The sequence below is a fragment of the Bubalus bubalis genome, chromosome 8 (genome assembly GCF_019923935.1).
Source record: "Bubalus bubalis isolate 160015118507 breed Murrah chromosome 8, NDDB_SH_1, whole genome shotgun sequence".
NCBI lineage: Eukaryota > Metazoa > Chordata > Mammalia > Artiodactyla > Bovidae > Bubalus > Bubalus bubalis.
The window spans coordinates 39,935,686-39,955,083 of NC_059164.1; the positions used below are offsets into that span (position 1 = coordinate 39,935,686).

The 19,398-nt window shown below is 36.0% G+C and overlaps 1 protein-coding gene across 3 annotated transcripts in view; it reads right to left on the minus strand.

Annotated features, from left to right (window-relative positions):
• LOC102394843 (platelet glycoprotein 4) overlaps positions 1–14,430 on the minus strand; it is a 43,824-nt gene extending 29,394 nt beyond the window's left edge. Inside the window, exons 1-2 of one of the 3 annotated variants that reach the window (XM_006049692.4) lie at positions 14,298–14,430; positions 4,508–4,665 (exon numbers count right to left, since the gene is read on the minus strand). In XM_006049692.4, the coding sequence (XP_006049754.3) occupies positions 4,508–4,627 (120 nt within the window). In that variant the 5' untranslated portion in view covers positions 4,628–4,665; positions 14,298–14,430. Of the gene's footprint in view, positions 1–4,507; positions 4,666–6,226; positions 6,348–11,230; positions 11,369–14,297 lie in introns of those variants that run through there. The other 2 variants (XM_006049693.4, XM_025291057.3) reach the window with 2 other exon arrangements.
• Positions 14,431–19,398: the final 4,968 nt, after the last annotated feature.

Genomic DNA, 19,398 nt, shown 5'->3' on the forward strand with positions numbered 1-19,398 from the left:
CATGCAGAGAGTTGACTCATTGGAAAAGACTCTGATGCTGGGAGGGACTGGGGGCAGGAGGAGAAGGGGACAACAGGATGAGATGGCTGGATGGCATCACTGACTCGATGGACGTGAGTCTGAGTGAACTCTGGGAGTTGGTGATGGACAGGGAGGCCTGGCATGCTGCAATTTATGGGGTCGCAAAGAGTTGGACATGATTCAGCGACTGAACTGAACTGAACTGATAAACCAATTATATGGCAATAACTTATGTAAAATTATAACAGTTCTTTTATTGCTGTTTTATCATTTTTATGTTTATTCTCCATCCAGGGAAATTAAAGCTTCTTAAAAAGCAGTAATATACTGAAAATAATTTTCATCTCCTCTCCTCAGTATCAAAATATTCTGTTTGCAATCAGTTGCAAGCAGTTTCTGTGTTCAGAAAATATTCATATATGTGTATGTATTATGAACATGTATGTGTGTGCATGCTGAGAGAAAGAAATCTTTAATTCATTTCTTTGTGTTCTGTAGTTAATATCATAGGGAAATTTAAAAAATTATGTAAAATTACTTTTGTTATACAATAATGTCTAAAGATTTATCAAATGATATGAACCATGTCAAGGTAATGAATTATCCTTCATAAAAACTGGCAAAACTTTGTCCTTTTCCTAAAGTCCTTTGGCGGTTTCTGCTTTCCATATTCATGGCAACTCATACCATTGACTTTTAGTCAATGGCACCCCACTCCAGTACTCTTGCCTGGGGAATCCCATGGACGGAGGAGCCTGGTAGGCTGCAGTCCGTGGGGTCACTAAGTCGAACAAGACTGAGTGACTTCCCTTTCACTTTTCACTTTCATACATTGGAGAAGGAAATGGCAACCCACTCCAGTGTTCTTGCCTGGAGAATCCCAGGGACGGGGGAGCCTGGTGGGCTGCCGTCTAAGGGGTCGCGCAGAGTTGGACACGACTGAAGCGACTTAGCAGCAACAGCAGCAGCAAGATTGTATAAGCCTGCTGTCTCCACATAAATTTGCTAGGAATCATAGTCTAAAATATTGTTAGAAAAAAAGTTTCTACCATGCAGTCCTTAAAAAGCTACCTAGAAATAAAGTAAAAAAAAAATGTATATTTATATATAAATTAATCAATTGTTTTAGGCCATTTCAACTGATAGAGTTAGGGTGTCATTTCTTAGAATTGAAAGGAATCATAGAGTCCCAGATCTATACTTTAAAAGTTAGGTAACATCATGAGATGATATTCTGATCTGTTAAAATTAGGTACTTTAATTCCATTTTTTTAAACGGTGTTTGTATGCAGATAATAACTTTCCCAATTTGGTATTAGTCCATTAAATGAAGCTAGTAATGGTAATGATTTCAATGGTAAACAAAAAATGACCAGTACTAAAACTTGTATATATTTGTAAAATAAACAGCATTAAACTAAGTGCTCTTGAGTTAGAGGTAAGGCACTTGGCTCACTGTGGTGGTGATGGTTTAGTTGCTAAGTCATGTCCAACTCTTGTGACCCCATGGGCTCTAGTCTGCCAGACTCCTCTGTCCATGGGATTTCCCAGACAAGAATACTGGAGAAAGTAGCCATTTCCTTCCTCAGGGATCTTCCTGACCCAGGGATCAAACCCGTGTCTCCAGAATTACAGGTGGAGTCTTTACTGCTGGGTTTACATATAATTCAGAAATGCAACTTCTACTGTTGGCCAGTTTCTCTGACCTTTTGTTTCTACTTTCAAACTCTCTAGAAAGCAAACCTGCTGTTCAGTTTTATATGTAATCTCTATAGTAATGATAAAATCTGTCTGAGCACCGACCTTTGAAATACATACTGATGTTCATATCAAATTACTTGTAAAACCTCTGTCTTGTATTCTTCCAGGGAATACGTTTCCTTCAGTAACTCAACTGGATATCTTACTGTTTATAACTTTTACTCCTCTCTCTCCCTATTTAATCCTTTTATCCCAGTGCATCCTATCACCCATCAGTTCTGTGTATTCTACCACACTAGGCCAGGGTGCCTTTTGTTAGTGCAGACTGAGCAGTACTCTTTCTAAAAGGGAGTCTTAAATGGCATGAAAAAGAGCCACAAAAACAAGCCATGTGGAGGCTAAATAATATGCTTCTTAACGACTAATGGATCTCTGAGGAAATATAAAGTCACCTGAAGACAGATGAAAATGAAAACATGACAATTTAAAACTTAAGGGATGCAGCAAAGCAGTTCTAACAGAAATTTATAGCTATACAGGTTTACATCAGGAAACAAACAAACAAAAAAAATCTCAGTTAAACAACCTAACCAGACACCTAAAGGGAAAAAGAGGAATAAAGAAAACCCAAAGATAGTAGAAGGAAAGAAATCATAAAGATAAGAGCAGAAAAAAATGAAATAGATACTAAAAAAAAAAAAAAAACCCAATGAAACTAAAAACTAGCTCTGGAAATCATAAAGATAAGAGCAGAAATAAATGAAATAGATACTAAAAAAAACCCCAATGAAACTAAAAACTAGCTCTTGAAAACAATAATTAAAAAGGATAAGGCTTTAGCTAGACTCATCAGAAAAAAAGAGAAATGGCCCAAATTAATAAAATCAGAAATGAAAAAGAAGTTACAACCAACACCACAGAAATACCCAAAATCATAAGAGACTACTATGAACAACTGTATACCAATAAAATGGATAATCTAGACTAAAAAATGGAAAAATTCTTAGAAACATATATTCTCCCAAGACTGAGCCAGGAAGAAATAGGAAATATGAGCAGACCAATTACCAATAATGAAATTAAATCAATAATTTAAAAACTTGCAACAAAATTTGAGGATCAGATGGCTTTACAAGCGAACTCTACTAAACATTTAGAAAATAATTGAAACCTATCCTTCTCATACTATTCCACAAAATTGCAGAGGAAGGAGTACTTCCAAACTCATTCTGTGAGGCCAGCATCACCCTAATACCAGAACCAGACAAATATATTACAAAAAAAGAAAACTGAAGGCCAGTATCTCTGATGAACACAAATAATAAAAGTTGGTGAGGATGTAGAGAAAAGGGAACCTTCATACATTGTTGGTGAGAATGTAAATTGATTCCGCAAGGGTGGAGGTGTCCACAAAATCTAAATAAAGAGCTCTGTATGACCCAGCATTTCCATCCCTGGATATGTATTCAACAAAAACAGTAATTTGAAAAGATGCATGCTCCCCAGTTGTCACAGTTGCATTTACAGTTGCCAAAGTATGGAAGCAACCTACATGTCCACCAATAGATGAATGGATAAAGAAGATTTGGTATCTATATGCAGTGGAATATTACTCAGACATAGAGAAAGAATGAAATTTTGCCAATTGAAGCAACATGGATGAATGTGGTTGCCATTATGCTAAATGAAATTAATCAGACAGAGGAAAACAAATACTATATGATATTAGGAAAAGTAAAAGCATTAGTCACGAGTCATGTCTGACTCTTTGCAGCTCCATGGACTGTCGCCCACAAGGCTCCTCTATCCATAGAATTCTCCAGGCAAGAATACTGGAGTGGGTTGCCATTCCCGTCTCCAGGGTGTCTTCCCAACCCAGGGATCAAACCCGGGTCTCCTGCATTGCAGGCAAATTCTTTACCATCTGAGCCACCAGGGAAGCTCGTGATATTACTTATAGTGGAATCTAAAAAAATACAGCAAACTAATGAGTAAAACAAAAAAGAAACAGATTCGTGGATATAGAGAACAAGTGGTTACCAGTGAGGAGATAAGTTGGGGCAACATAAAAATAGAAGAAAATGTTTATTATGGAATTATATAAAATCATGGGTGTTCTTTGGAAGGACTGATGCTAAAGCTGAAACTCCAATACTTTGGCCACCTCATGCAAAGAGTAGACTCATTGGAAAAGACTCTGATGCTGGGAGGAATTGGGGGCAGGAGGAGAAGGGGACGACAGAGGATGAGATGGCTGGATGGCATCACCAGCTCAATGGACGTGAGTTGGAGTGAACTCTGGGAGTTGGTGATGGACAGGGAGGCCTGGTGTGCTGCAGTCCATGGGGTCGCAAAGAGTCGGACACGACTGAGCGACTGAACTGAACTGAACTGATGAAATCATGTATGTGAAACTTTAGAAAATTTTAAAGTACTGTAGAATTTAAAGAATATTTCTTTCAATACAAATGGTATATATGTGTACAAAAAAGCATATCAACATAATCTTTGAACATAATTAAAAGCCACTACTTCTACTTACCTGCATACCTATAATAGTTTTTTAATCAAAAATTGGATATTTAGATTTAAGATGACAGTGCGTTAGTATAGAATATGAATCATACTATGACCATTTCTCTATAATATAGAGTTTCAGTGGTTTATTATGTTGGAGACCAAAAATTGCCAGTTAAAGTGAAATACAAAAGAGGCACCCTAAGCAAAATGGGGATTAAAATGGAACGAATCAAAATGACAAGAAATATTCTGCTAGTACTTGTACCTTTTTAATTGTCCTCTCAATGAGCATGTCTCCAACTGGCATTAGAATCCCTCCGAACAGAGCCACAACTGCTCCAATGACAGCGCCCGTGACGAGCCCACAGTGTCGATCGCAGCCCATGTTTCTTGCAGGGAAATTCTAAGTAGAATGAGTAGATCCTATTGGAACAAAGAATATATTATTCTAATATTTGAAAACATGTTCATCTGAGATATTTTGGTTGCAACAGCATTTTTCAAAATAGGGTTGACCTAACATTGACAAATGGAATGCGTTTTGTAGCTTACAAACAAAAGGTCCCTACTTCAAAATGCCCTGAGAAAGGAAAATAAAAATGCCAACAGAACGGATACTACAGACAAAAAAGACAAAAAAACATTTTTTTCAATCTTGTGAAGATAATAAAAATTATAATTTGTTATGATCTCAGGTTTTCCCTCCCTAGCTTTGTTGTGGTAGAAATACCACTATGATGATTTTATTACTATTTCTGTCCACTTGAAGAGCCATTTAGTTTTTTTAAAGAATTAATTGCATAGGTAAGGAAATAAGAAAAATTAAATTTTCCCCAAAGTGTAGAAAGACTGAATTATAGGCAGTTTTTCATGGCAATTTATTTATTTTTTATCCATTATGATTTCCCTCGCCTGTGCCTAATACCACAGATTCTTCCACTGTATATTAGGATGGACAAATGGATTCACATTGAGATCCTGATGAAATGTATATCATCATTAGTGTCACATGATTTTTCCAACGTAAACAAACACCACACAAGGTGAAACAAATGATTTATTTTTCCTGTGGAATTTTATGTGTTCCTAAGCAAGTAGAGTGGGTTTTTTTTATTAATTTCTTGGGGATGGACGGTTACCTTTTATGGCTTTGGCCAGGGTGGTCATAATGCGATGAAACAAGTTATGTAAACCTGATAATAATGACTAGATAATTCTCAGGTAGAATCCCCTTTGCTAAATATAATTGTACACCCCCTTACAGTTTTCATGGAACCATAAAATTAATCAATATTAATGTCCTTTGTGATTCTGACAGATGGAATATGAATTGTTCTAAACATTACTGAACTACTGTTTCTAAAATGGCATATATGTGAATATTTGCCTGTTTTTGGACTATATGCTGTCATAGTCAAGAATATACCATACCTATCCCTGAATCATTTCCCTTTATTCAAGCAGCCCCATGGCCTACAGGGAAGGGTCCCAAGAACATCCACTGGATGATCCAGGAAACAACAGGCTCTTCAGTGTCTTTCTCTCAAAACCTGAAAACTCATTATTATGACTTTCAAGGACCCTGAGCCCAGAGATATCAAGTAATGGGCAGACTGGGTACTGCCTAGATTCTGTCTGCTTTGACCTAAAATTGAAGTGAAATAGTTCACACAGCACACTGCTAATAAGTCAAGTGCAAGAAAACAGTCAGTAATTTATTCTGTTGAATTGCATGGTTAGACAGTTACTAGTCTAATACCGGTCTGAATCATATAAACAAAGAAAGAAGTTTTGCTGTAGCATTCCTGCATACATGTACTGAAAGGTGAGATTGAATTTGTCTACTTTTCCAAATTTTGAACTCCCTGACTCACTTTTGTTACCTTGATATAAATTTACATTTTTTTTTTAAGAATAGACAAGATATTTCACATGAATTTTGTCCTGCTCTATCAGCAGCTTTGCTCTCTACGGTTTCACTTACCCAGGGTCAAATAAGGTCAACTGAGTGTAACTGAAACCATAGAATAAGGGGGAGTTCTACTTATGGCTTGGTGCTATCTGTGATTTCAGCCACACGAAGGGTTTTAGAAGGTATCTGCCCATACCTGTGGAGAAAAGAGGGACTGCTGTACTTGTGTTCATTTATTATGCTTCAGTATCTTGTCACCATGAGTGAATGTTGCCATTCTAATCGTACTTTAACCTTATACTTCATACTACAAAATTCCAAATAGAACAACACAGAAGGGTTACAGACATGGACCCTGAACACAGCGGAAAATCCCTGTATATCTGTGGCTCTGCATCTGTGGATCCAGCCAGCTACATATTGTGGATCAGGCAGTACTGTGATATTTACTGAAAAAATTCTGTGTAAAAGTACACCCACAAAGTTTAAACCTATTATGTTCAAGGGTTACCTGTAGTTTTATTCACCTGCAGCAAAAGAGGGACAAACACATTACGCAAGACATACACTGAGTACATAAGAGAAAAGTTCAAGTTACTCAGCACATTCTACTCAGCTGCTTTCCCACTAATGTTTATATTCAAAAAGCAGTGTTGTTTGTATCCACTCTTCTCTCAAATGCAGCTATTTAGAGCATATAATATTTCTGCCTTACATGTTTGGTTGTCTTAATAATGTAGCTTCTTACATATTGAAATTTATTTTACCTGCTAACTTTAAGTTTTGTTTGTTATTTCTTTGTCATAAGAAACAGTAAGATATAGATATCTGTAGCAATTTATTCAGAGAAGGCAATGGCACCCCACTCCAGTACTCTTGCCTGGAAAATCCCATGGACTGAGGAGCCTGGTGGGCTGCAGTCCATGGGGTCGCAAAGAGTCAGACACGACTGAGCGACTTCACTTTCACTTCTCACTTTCATGCATTGGAGAAGGAAATGGCAACCCACTCCAGTGTTCTTGCCTGGAGAATCCCAGGGACGGGGGAGCCTGGTGGGCTACCGTCTATGGGGTCGCACAGAGTCGGACACGAAGCGACTTAGCAGCAGCAGCAGCAGCAATTTATTGCTTGCTTAAAGTGCTTAAATTTAGGAAATGAAGAATAATCACAGGTTTAGGAAAGAAAACTAATTATTTGGACTTAGATCAGGAAGGAAATGGCAACACACTCCAGTATTCTCCCTTGGAGAATCCATGGACAATGGAGCCTGGCGGGCTACAGCCCGTGCGTTTGCAAAAGTCGGACACGACTTAGCGACTAAACCACCACCACCAGGTCAAGAAGAGAAAATAAAAAGGCAGATTTGATTTATAAGGTAGAACTATCTTATACCTTTCTTGAGTCTGTAGGGAGATTAGCTCTACCATTTCAGAGATTATACATTTTATTCCTTTTGTAGAATTCACGAATATATCTACATGTGCGCTATCTTTGAAAGAACTAAGAGTTTCTCTGGTTTTTCTTTTCTGTCAAATCAGTGGAGTGTTTCTGGAATGAACTTACGAGCATTATGCCTTTCCACTATGTTAGAAATCTGGTGGCAGAAACTGAGACTGAGCTATAAGAAGCCTCTCCAATGAATAGGTCAGAATATTAGAGAAAGTTGCCTGAAAATCTGTAATAACTCAGATATGTGGATAGTGCTATGTTCCCTGGGAAATGCCACCAAGGAAAAGCTTGAAGTGAGTGTTAGTCGCTCAGTCATGTCCAACTCTTTGTGTGACCCCATGGTCTGTTCGTGGGCTTCTCCAGGCAAGGATACTGGAAGATCCCCTTCTCCAGGAGATCTTTCCAACCCAGGGATCAAACCCAGGTCTCCTACATTGCAGGCAGATTCTTTACCATCTGAACTACCAGGGAAGCCCAAGGAAAGTCTTGGCCAGACGTAAAATTTCCTGGGTTGTGAACTACAATACTTTAAAACAATTTCGGGTTACAGAAGTACATACTTGCGCCATCAATGAATGCCAGGACCTAGATGACCCAGTTTTAGAGTTTTGGTTATGATTACTGCAACAAGCAGGTGGAATATGAATGATGAAAGTTCCTTTTTACACTCTTACATGATTTCTAGGTGTGTTTACAAAGCTATGATTCCCTAGCCATGAATAAGATGTAGATTCACATCCAGCTAGTTAAATCAGTCATTTAAATCTTGTGTTTCATCATAAGGAAACACAAGGTCATTAGACTAATACTAATTTTACACACAATCCCAGTATATAAAGATAGTTAAAAGAAAAGCTATTCTGGTCAAAGTATGGACTCTGAGTCATCCCCAAAGAACCCAAGGGCTCTGTGGAAAATGTTTAAATAATTAGGTTAGGGGATCTCCAACACCTTTTCTCATTGAAATTACCACAAACTTTCCAATTTACTTGTGCATTTCCATCCTATCAGAATATATGGACCTAAAATATGTAATAGAAAAAAATATACATAAAATAATATACTTCACTAAATGATACCTCTCACATATTAGAACTTATAACTGTTTTGGTGACAGTTTAAAAAAATTAAAACAATAAATGCATTGGACTTCATGTAGTATACTAAAGTTTCTTTTAGAAACAATATTATCTTTTAGAGTACTTTTGGAATACTTGATTACTGGGACTGCTGTAAGGTTGAGGTGATTCCCTTAGAGTCATATTGGTTTAAATAGAACTATCTGAAGCCATTTTTGATGTATCCAAGATGGAAATACTATTATTATTTTTTTTTTTTTAACCTCAATTTTTTTTTACCTCAAGTTGTAAGGTACTATACAGTCTGCAGGAATTATACTGATTCTGGGCTTTAAAGTCAAGTAATTTAGGTCACTCCTGGGTCTTAATATTATATCATTTCTCTGTGGCTCAATTTTCTCTAACTGGATATGATATATATCATGTAAGCTTTCAAATGTCAGTTCAGCTCAGTCGTGTCCGACTCTTTGTGACCCCATGGACTGTAGCATGTCAGGCTTCCCTGTCTATCACCAACTCCCAGAGCTTACTCAAACTCATGTCCATTGAGTCAGTGATGCCATCCAACCATCTCATCCTCTGTCATCCCCTTTTCCTCCCACCTTCAATCTTTCCCAGCATCAGGGTCTTTACAAATTTCAAATGTCAAATCAGATTAAATGAGATAAAAATTCCTATCATACCATGTTATTTTTATTTCAAATGTTATTATGACATGTTATTTTAAGCGATCATAACAGTAAAATATTATTGCATATTGACCAAGTATTATTTTTTTTAAATCTAATAAACATATTTTACACAAGTAGGAATGATTATTTGCAAAACACTCGAGACTACCATAAAATCTGATGAGATGATTTGTCCTTTATATATAGAGAAACTAAGACTATCATGCAAATAAAATTGCAGCTTCTAGCTTAGAACAGTGCTCTTTGAAACTTTCAGGTATGACTTGGGCCAGTGAACCAAAAAAAGAAAAAGAAAAACACCTTGTGATTAAATCAGAAAACAGAGAACCAATTCTTCAGGACCAAAGAATCCATAATTCAAATATATTTGAATAAACTTTGCCAAATATTTTCATGAAATACATAGGTAGCAACTAGAACTTCCAAGGTAAATTACAAATTTTTCAGTACACTCTGTCCTAATACCTCTCTGGTTATAATTTTGAGATCCTCCCAGGCTACTCTGCTCTCTGGTGATTATGTTTTGGATTTATCTTTCTGGTCTTATAATGATTCTGGTAAATGAAAAAAAATTTTTATGTATTTTTCTTCTCAAAGTCCAGTTAACCACTGGACCTTCCAGATGACGAAATTTTTTGAATTTTTTGATCATTTTTTGAACCAATATTAAAAGCAATGTTTCTTTTACTATTTTAATACCACATAGTGAAGAAAAGACTGAAAAGTACTTGCAAAGATTTTTGAAAATACCTTTCAATATATAACTTGATAATTCTAGAAACTGAGATACAGAAAATTTATGCCATTACAGTTATGTATGAATTCCATTACTAATTAAATTATAACTTTAAATTTCTTCAAAATGATTTATTCTTATTTAAACTTGGTATCATCACTCAGGAAAATAATGCACTGATATTTGTCATAAGCTTCCTAAAAAGCTAAAATCATTCATTCTGATTTATTTTTATTATGTTACCAAGTTTTATATAATTTATACAAAATTATTAAATTTAGAATCATTATTTGAAATTAATATAATTTACCATTCCCAGTACAATTATAATAGCTTTGTTCACTTAAAAATAACATATCCAAGAACACATTGCATTTCACCATGTAGACTAATGTCAGATTCACCAAAAATTGGGTAATTCAGATAGAAAGTTAAACCAATAACTCTAAAATAATAAATAGTTAATAATTGCATAGAAGAAAGCATGTTGCTATAAGAGTAGCAAATCATTTATAGGAAATAATTCTATATTTATTTTTATTAATGCTGATTTTCATTCATAATTTAAATGAAAAATCATGTATAAATAGCTTAAGTAGACTATGAAAGTTCTGCAGTTAATCATATCGGATAGTACATTATTTTAAATATTCACATATATGTACAGATAAACATAAGATTTTAAACAAGAAGCAAAATGCCATAGACTAGTGGACAAGGTTTTAATATTTTTTTTTACAAATAAAAGTTAAGATTGATTCCTGCTTGCTATTGTTGTTCTGTAACTTCTTAAGGGTTTTTATATAGTAGTGTCATCTCCTACCATTTGGAAGATAGAAATCGTTTATTAAAAAATGAAAAAAAACATTGACTCACTTTTAAAAAAGGTTAAAAAGAATTTTTCAGTCAAATGCTCCAACATTTGAACAGTTAATTCTTAGTAGGATCAAATGATATTCCCTAGAAAACCCTACACTGAAATCCTGATTTCAGTTTATGATTACATAAAGTTTGAAAGTTTAAATATGCTTTAAGGAAAAAAAAGAGAGAGAAAGACAATGCCACATCTCAGTGGGTGTTTTGTTGCAAGAGAAATTTAAAGAAAAAGAAAGAAACCTACATTCATCTCAATACTGATATGGATCCTTAGAGTCTGTTTTTGTATTCTGGTGAAGATCCGTCGCCCATATCTGAGATCCTCTGCAGCTCTTTGTGTGCATGCGTCACACACAGTTTTCCATCCAAGCATATCAGATACCAGAGAGACAAAAGGAACTAAACTTGCTGAGTGGCCTTTAATACACTCAGTTTTACTACACAATCATTATTTCAGATGATAGACTAAGACCTGGGGATGGATAGGAAGTGCAGATGAAAGAATTATCAGTCTGACTTTCCTGCGTGATATAACTTGAAGAACTCATTTCTTGAAGTTTAAATAAAGTACACTTTCCCATACAGCATTAATCTAAAGGGTGTTGAGGCTAATAACTGCAAAACAAAAATGGAGACTGTCAGTCAACAAGAATGACAAACAAACTTTAAAAAAGGAAATAGCCTATTGTTCTAACTGGAAGTTCTTCACTATCATTTCTGTTAGTTTTACAGAAGTTTCCTGACCACAGAAAAATTCTTCTATGCAAACTAAAAATCATTAAATTTATCTTCAATCTCTTCAGATAAAAAGACAATCATCACATAACACTTAAATAATTCTACTATTTAGGATGAACTTTTAATGTAAAAAAAAAAGTGTATACATAAGTTACTTTAAAATAAAGTCATTATTTTAAAATCTAACCAAATAAAAGGCCTTGCACTTTGAGAGAAAGACCCTCCCATATGGCGCTAGTGGTAAAGAACCTGCCTGCAAGTACAGGAAACGTAAGAGATGAGGGTTCAATCCCCTGGAGGAGGAAATGGCAACCCACTCCAGTATTCTTGCCTGGAGAATCCTATGGATAGAGGAGCCTGGCAAGCTACAAGCGTGGGGTTGCAAAGACTTTGCCCACAAATTTATATCCATATGTATATGGACTAGTGCATACAGTGAATCATAACTTCTGCTACTTGCCTCTTTTAATATCAGGTACCTTGGAGATATTCTCATATTATGAATAGTGTTAACTGTTATTTTTTCAATTATTGAAAAATAGTCTGTAATAAAAGTATATTGTGTTTTAAATAAATAACCCATATCATATTTAATGGAACTTTAAAAACAATGCTAAAAATTCATATGTGTGGTTTTATTTATGTACTTGGTCCTAGTAAACAGCAAAAGTGAAATTTCTAGATCAATAATATGTACGTTCTTTTGGTAGAAAGAGTATTAGCAAATTTCTTTTTATACATGTACCCAGAAGTGTTTGTAAATGCCTGTCTCAATATATCACACACACTGGTTCATACTGAACTTTATTTTTAACAAGTGCTTATTTTATTGGTAAATAATTTAGTAAAGTTTAACCTATTAATTATATTGGTATTTGTATTTTAAAGTAATTCTGCTAATATACTTGTTCATCTTTTTTTTTTCCCTTGGGGTTTGTTTGTCCTTATTAATTAATAATGAAATAGCTACTCTTTTAACATTTGACCCTTTAAAAAAGATTTTTTTAATATTTTAAACTTTATTTTTAAGGTTATTTAAATTTTCAATTTTTATGAAATTTAATAAACTTTCTTTTATAAACTTTAATAAACTTTCTTCTAGCTTTTGTATGGTTTCAGAAAATCCTTTAGGACAGTATTTCTCAATCAGCTGAATCATGGACTTTATCCCTTGTGAAGTGAAAGAGGAAGAGTAAAGTACATTGTGTAATTGTAAATATTACAACATATTTAGGAAGCAGATGACAGATGCATAAAAAAGAGTTCTAGATGGGGGATCACAGAGTCCAATTTCTGACCACAGCTCTATTAATAATAATAGGTTTTGTGAACTGAGCTTCATACAGTCATCATATTCCTGATTTTCCTTCTTGTTAAAGAAACTAACTCTAGAGCCTACCTACAGTCTCAAGCTGAAGATTAAATCATATGGTAGATTTAAATTTAGGATGTAAAGATGAATGCAGATTTTATATAGTAGATAAAAATGTTTAAGTGATTCACTCTTTTTTTGTAGTCTAACAAATGAAAAGAATTTTATTATATGCTTTGCAATTCTAGATTGTATGGGCAGTCAAAGACCTATACATTTTAATGATTATATGGTCCCAGAGTTAACATGTATTGGGAGCTTACTATCTGTCAGTTATTGAAAAAAGTGTTTCACAAATGTTATCTCATTGACCTTGTATGTGCTTTAGACAACTAGTTGAGGTCACACAACTAATATATGCCAAAACAAGGATTAAAACCCCAATCATATAACTGAAGAGCCCATATACTTTTCTGAAAGAAAAAATATATATACATATATAAATGAGTTCTTGGTCAATACCTAACTTTACATATTCTTTTTAAGACATTTGTACAAACTGAATAGCGGTTTTAAATAACCTGATGTTAGAAAGTTATATCTTAATTCAACAGACAAGAAGTGAAAAGGAGTATATTCTGTATGTGGCAAGTAATAAAATTATTTTGAGATTAAATAAAACAAATTTTATCCTAAAGACCTGTAAAGTACACAGTACACATACACTGTAAAGAATTTCACAGTATTAGTTACCAGTGTAAAACAATAAGGTAAAATTTGTGTCGTCACTTTTATCCTTGGGGTAACTAATCATGGATATTTACACACACGTATTTGTGCATATGTGTGTATAGCACACATAATTATGTGTGTATGTATCTATATATACATGAACACCTATATTTTCAATCACTGCCTTGTTCATTTACAGAAGTATTAAGCCAGTGGTAGGCTCTACCTGATTTATATGGTGAGTAGGGGCTTCACATGCAGAAATAAAAATAAATATATATGTATACAGTTTAAAAAGAGAATATTAAATACACAAAGCATATTAAGTACACAGTAATGCCAGTGAAAGCTTGAGAGATTAAAATTGAGGTTTCTATACAACTTTTAAAAGAAAATTTCAAGGACATTGCTAAAGCTAAAATGCATAATATCAAGGTCTTTGAAGTTTAGACTTAAGCCATGTAGTCTAATGAATAAAAACACAGGATGAAAGTAAACCTACTTCATCAAAGATATAAAATAAACTTACCTGTATATTTCATAGGAGCTGTGGTGGAAGCTGTGTGTAAAAGACAGATTAAAGCGAGAGAGCCTCAGTATATGTGGATAGCTTTCATGTGGGCAGAGTTAGATCAATATGTAATTTCAAAGGCTACCTAAAAATCTTGGCAGACATCATCTTTACTTGTTTGCAGAGCTGACTCAACTCTCTAAGGAGAGGGAAAAAGTCATTTTTATGTTCTTATCTGTATATACATACATATGTATGTGCACACATATATCCACACATATGCACACACATGCATGCTTATGTGTGTGTATACCTTGTACTTCCCTTTGTTTATCTGCCTCAAAATTGTATATGTAACAGGAAAATTATTTTGTCTTTTAAATTTTTTATTTTGTATTGGGGTGTAGACCATTAAAAAACAATGCTAATTGTTTGATAGTTTCAGGTGAACAGGGAAGGAACTCAGCCACACAGGTACATGTATCTATTCTCCCCCAAACCCCCCTCCCATCCAGGCTGTCACGTAACATTGAGTGGAGTTTCATGTGCTTTACAGTAGGTCCTTGTTGGTTATCTATTTTAAATATAGCAGTGTGTACATGTGTACATGTCCATCCCAAACTCCCTAACTATCCCTTCCCCCCATCCTTCCCCCAGTTTCTCTGTTGGTCTCTTTCTGTTTTGTAAGTACACTCATTTGTATAATTTATTTTTATGTTCCACATACAAGGAATGTCATATGATATTTCTCCTTCTCTGTCTGACTTATTTCACCTATTATGACAATCTTTAGGTCCATCCATGTTGCTGGAAATGACATTATTTCACTCTTTTTAATGGCTGAGTAATATTCCACTGCATATATGTACCATTTCTTCTTTATCCATTCCTCTGTTGATGGACATCTAGGTTATTTCCATATCTTGGCTATTGCAAACAGTGCTGCAATGAACATTGTATCCTTTCAGATCATATTTTTCTCTGGATATATGCCCAGGAGTGGGATTGCAGGGTTATATGGTAGATCTATTATTTTTGGTTTTTAAGGAACCTCCATACTATTCTCCATAGTGCCTATACCAATTTACATTCCCACCAAAGTATAGGAGGGCTCCCTTGTCTCCACATCCTCTCTGCATTTATGTAACAGAAAATTTTTGTCAGGACTGAGAAGTTAAGGTTCAAATGCTTTAGGCACCCACTCAAATAAATGATTCCATTTTGGAGCTTGAATGCTGCCAGCTGAAGTTGAGGGTTGTCCTTGTTTGTGTCCATCCAAGCACTTCATTAGGAGTAAAGAGGCTTCTTTTTTGAGCCAACACATAACCTCTTTATCTTCCTTATATTGTGCCCATTTATCTGAAGCTCTTGAAGTATATGAAATACACATAATTCCTCTATCACTTAGCAGCCCTATTGAAAAGAAGTACTAAACTTTTCCCAATGTTAGCTTTCCAAAATTAGAATTCTGTAAGTTGCTACCCTAAGATATTGAATGGAAAAACTGTGTTCCATGCTTATGTTTAGAAAACTGAATTAAAGGAGTATTGGTGGAACATATGTCATGCTTATATGTTTGGTGACTCCTCAGAAGGGCTATTTATTTTGCAATATTTCCCAAATATTTACCCAGAGGACCAAATTTTCCCATAGAATATCTGTTATCATACCCCAGAACTAGTGTTCTAAGTTATACCGTTTAGTAAATGTTACTACAGGATATTTTAGTCCCTAAATATAAGGTTCTTCAAGGTTTCCAGATTATTACACAGGTAATATGTAGGCTGTTGATGACTTCAAAGAGAACCCTAAAAACTTTGCCTTTGGGAGGGCCTTTTATTATTTAAAGTTTTTTTTTTTTTTTTTAATGATAATACAACTTAGCAGACTCTCCATGGCTTAACATGACAGTAATTTCTTTCTTTTTCATAACACTTGCTGGTGAGGCTGTGCTCCACACCATCACCCAGGAAGTCATGCTGATGGGAATCTCTGCATATTGTCAGGTGTAGCAGCAGGTGATAAGAACCTAAGGGCTCTGCAGTGCTTCCTAGAGAGTGTTGTGTGGCACTTCCTAGGAAGCATTGCATGGAACTTCCATCCATAGACTGTCAGCCAGAATTTATTGCATAACTGCTCCTAATTGTAGGGATCTGAGAGATGCAGGAGAGGGGACAAAATATTTGGGGCCACCCCTGCCTCTGCCACAGCTGACAATACTCCTTATCTCCTTTTTCTGAAGAAAATTGCCATGGCATTAACAGATTGATATCTTCTGAATTTAATAATAATCTAGATATTGTACAATGGTGAATAGAGTTTCCCACAGATGAGGATGTATTCAGTGTAAAGGAAGATTAAATCATTAGTAAGATATTTCACATTTAAGGGAAGTTTCAGAAGGTTACAGAAGGAAATTGAAGTCATGTTTAGAATTCACTTAAATGGTAGCTATGTAGTTACAGGAAAGTGTCATGTGGTACAAAAAGTTAATAAAATAGTGCTGTTACTACTATAATCAGATGATGAAAGTTAGCATGTCAGTGCAAGCCAAAGAACTGAGAAAACAACTATTTCAAATATTGAGAACATTTTGTGTACCTTATTATGCTCTTGTGTTATTCAGTCACTCAGATCAGATCAGATCAGATCAGTCGCTCAGTCATGTCTGACTCTTTGTGACCCCATGAATCGCAGCACCCCAGGCCTCCCTGTCCATCACCAACTCCCAGAGTTCACTGAGACTCACGTCCATCGAGTCAGTGATGCCATCCAGCCATCTCATCCTCTGTCGTCCCCTTCTCCTCCTTCCCCCAATCCCTCCCAGCATCAGAGTCTTTTCCAATGAGTGAACTCTTCGCGTGAGGTGGCCAAAGTACTGGAGTTTCAGATTTAGCATCATTCCTTCCAAAGAAATCCCAGGGCTGATCTCCTTCAGAATGGACTGATTGGATCTCCTTGCAGTCCAAGGGATTCTCAAGAGTCTTCTCCAACACCACAGTTCAAAAGCTCAATTCTTCGGTGCTCAGCCTTCTTCACAGTCCAACTCTCACATCCATACACGACCACAGGAAAAACTATAGCCTTGACTAGACGAACCTTTGTTGGCAAAGTAATGTCTCTGCTTTTCAATATGCTATCTAAGTTGGTCATAACTTTCCTTCCAAGGAGTAAGTGTCTTTTAATTTCATGGCTGCAGTCACCATCTGCAGTGATTTTGGAGCCCAGAAAAACAAAGTCTGACACTGTTTCCACTGTTTCCCCATCTATTTCCCATGAAGTGATGGGACCTGATGCCATGATCTTCGTTTTCTGAATGTTGAGCATTAAGCCAACTTTTTCACTCTCCACTTTCACTTTCATCAAGAGGCTTTTTAGTTCGTCTTCACTTTCTGCCATCAGGGTGGTGTCATCTGCATATCTGAGGTTATTGATATTTCTCCCGGCAATCTTGATTCCAGCTTGTGCTTCTTCCAGTCCAGCGTTTCTCATGATGTACTCTGCATAGAAGTTAAATAAGCAGGGTGACAATATACAGCCTTGATGTCCTCCTTTTCCTATTTGGAACCAGTCTATTGTTCCATGTCCAGTTCTAACTGTTGCTTCCTGACCTGCATACAAATTTCTCAAGAGGCAGGTCAGGTGGTCTGGTATTCCCATCTCTTTCAGAATTTTCCATAGTTTATTGTGATCCACATAGTCAAAGGCTTTGGCATAGTCAAGAAAGGAGAAGTAGATGTTTTTCTGGAACTCTCTTGCTTTTTCCATGATCCAGCGGATGTTGGCAATTTGATCTCTGGTTCCTCTGCCTTTTCTAAAACCAACTTGAACATCAGGAAGTTCACGGTTCACATATTGCTGAAGCCTGGCTTGGAGAATTTTGAGCATTATTTTACTAGCGTGTGAGATGAGTGGAATTGTGCAGTAGTTTGAGCATTCTTTGGCATTGCCTTTCTTTGGGGTTGGAATGAAAACTGACCTTTTCCAGTCCTGTGGCCACTGCTGAGTTTTCCAAATTTGCTTGCATATTGAGTGCCGCACTTTCACAGCATCATCTTTCAGGATTTGGAATAGCTCAACTGGAATTCCATCACCTCCACTAGCTTTGTTCGTAGTGATGCTTTCTAAGGCCCACATGACTTCACATTCCAGGATATCTGGCTCTAGGTAAGTGATCACACCATCGTGATTATCTGGGTCGTGAAGATATTTTTGGTACAGTTCTTCTGTGTATTCTTGACATCTCTTCTTAATATCTTCTGTTTCTGTTAGGTCCATACCATTTCTGTCCTTTATCGAGCCCATCTTTACATGAACTGTTCGTTTGGTATCTCTGATTTTCTTGAAGAGATCTCTAGTCTTTCCCATTCTGTTGTTTCCCTCTATTGCTTTGCATTGATCGCTGAAGAAAGCTTTCTTATCTTTTCTTGCTATTCTTTGGAACTCTGCATTCAGATGTTTCTATCTTTCCTTGTCTCCTTTGCGTTTCGCTTCTCTTCTTTTCACAGCTATGAGGGCAGGAATCCCTCAGAAGAAATGGAGTAGCCATCATGGTCAACAAAAGAGTCCGAAATGCAGTACTTGGATGCAATCTCAAAAATGACAGAATGATCTCTGTTCGTTTCCAAGGCAAACCATTCAATATCACAGTAATCCAAGTCTATGCCCCAACCAGTAACGCTGAAGAAGCTGAAGTTGAACGGTTCTATGATTAGAACTAACACCCAAAAAAGATGTCCTTTTCATTATAGGGGACTGGAATGAAAAGTAGGAAGTCAAGAAACACCTGGAGTAACAGGCAAATTTGGCCTTGGAATTCAGAATGAAGCAGGGCAAAGACTAATAGAGTTTTGCCAAGAAAATGCAGTGGTCATAACAAACACCCTCTTCCAACAACACAAGAGAAGACTCTATACATGGACATCACCAGATGGTCAACACCGAAATCAGATTGATTATATTCTTTGCAGCCAAAGATGGAGAAACTCTATACAGTCAGCAAAAACAAGACCAGGAGCTGACTATGCCTCAGACCATGAACTCCTTATTGCCAAATTCAGACTGAAATTGAAGAAAGTAGGGAAAGTAGGGAAAACCACTAGACCATTCAGGTATGACC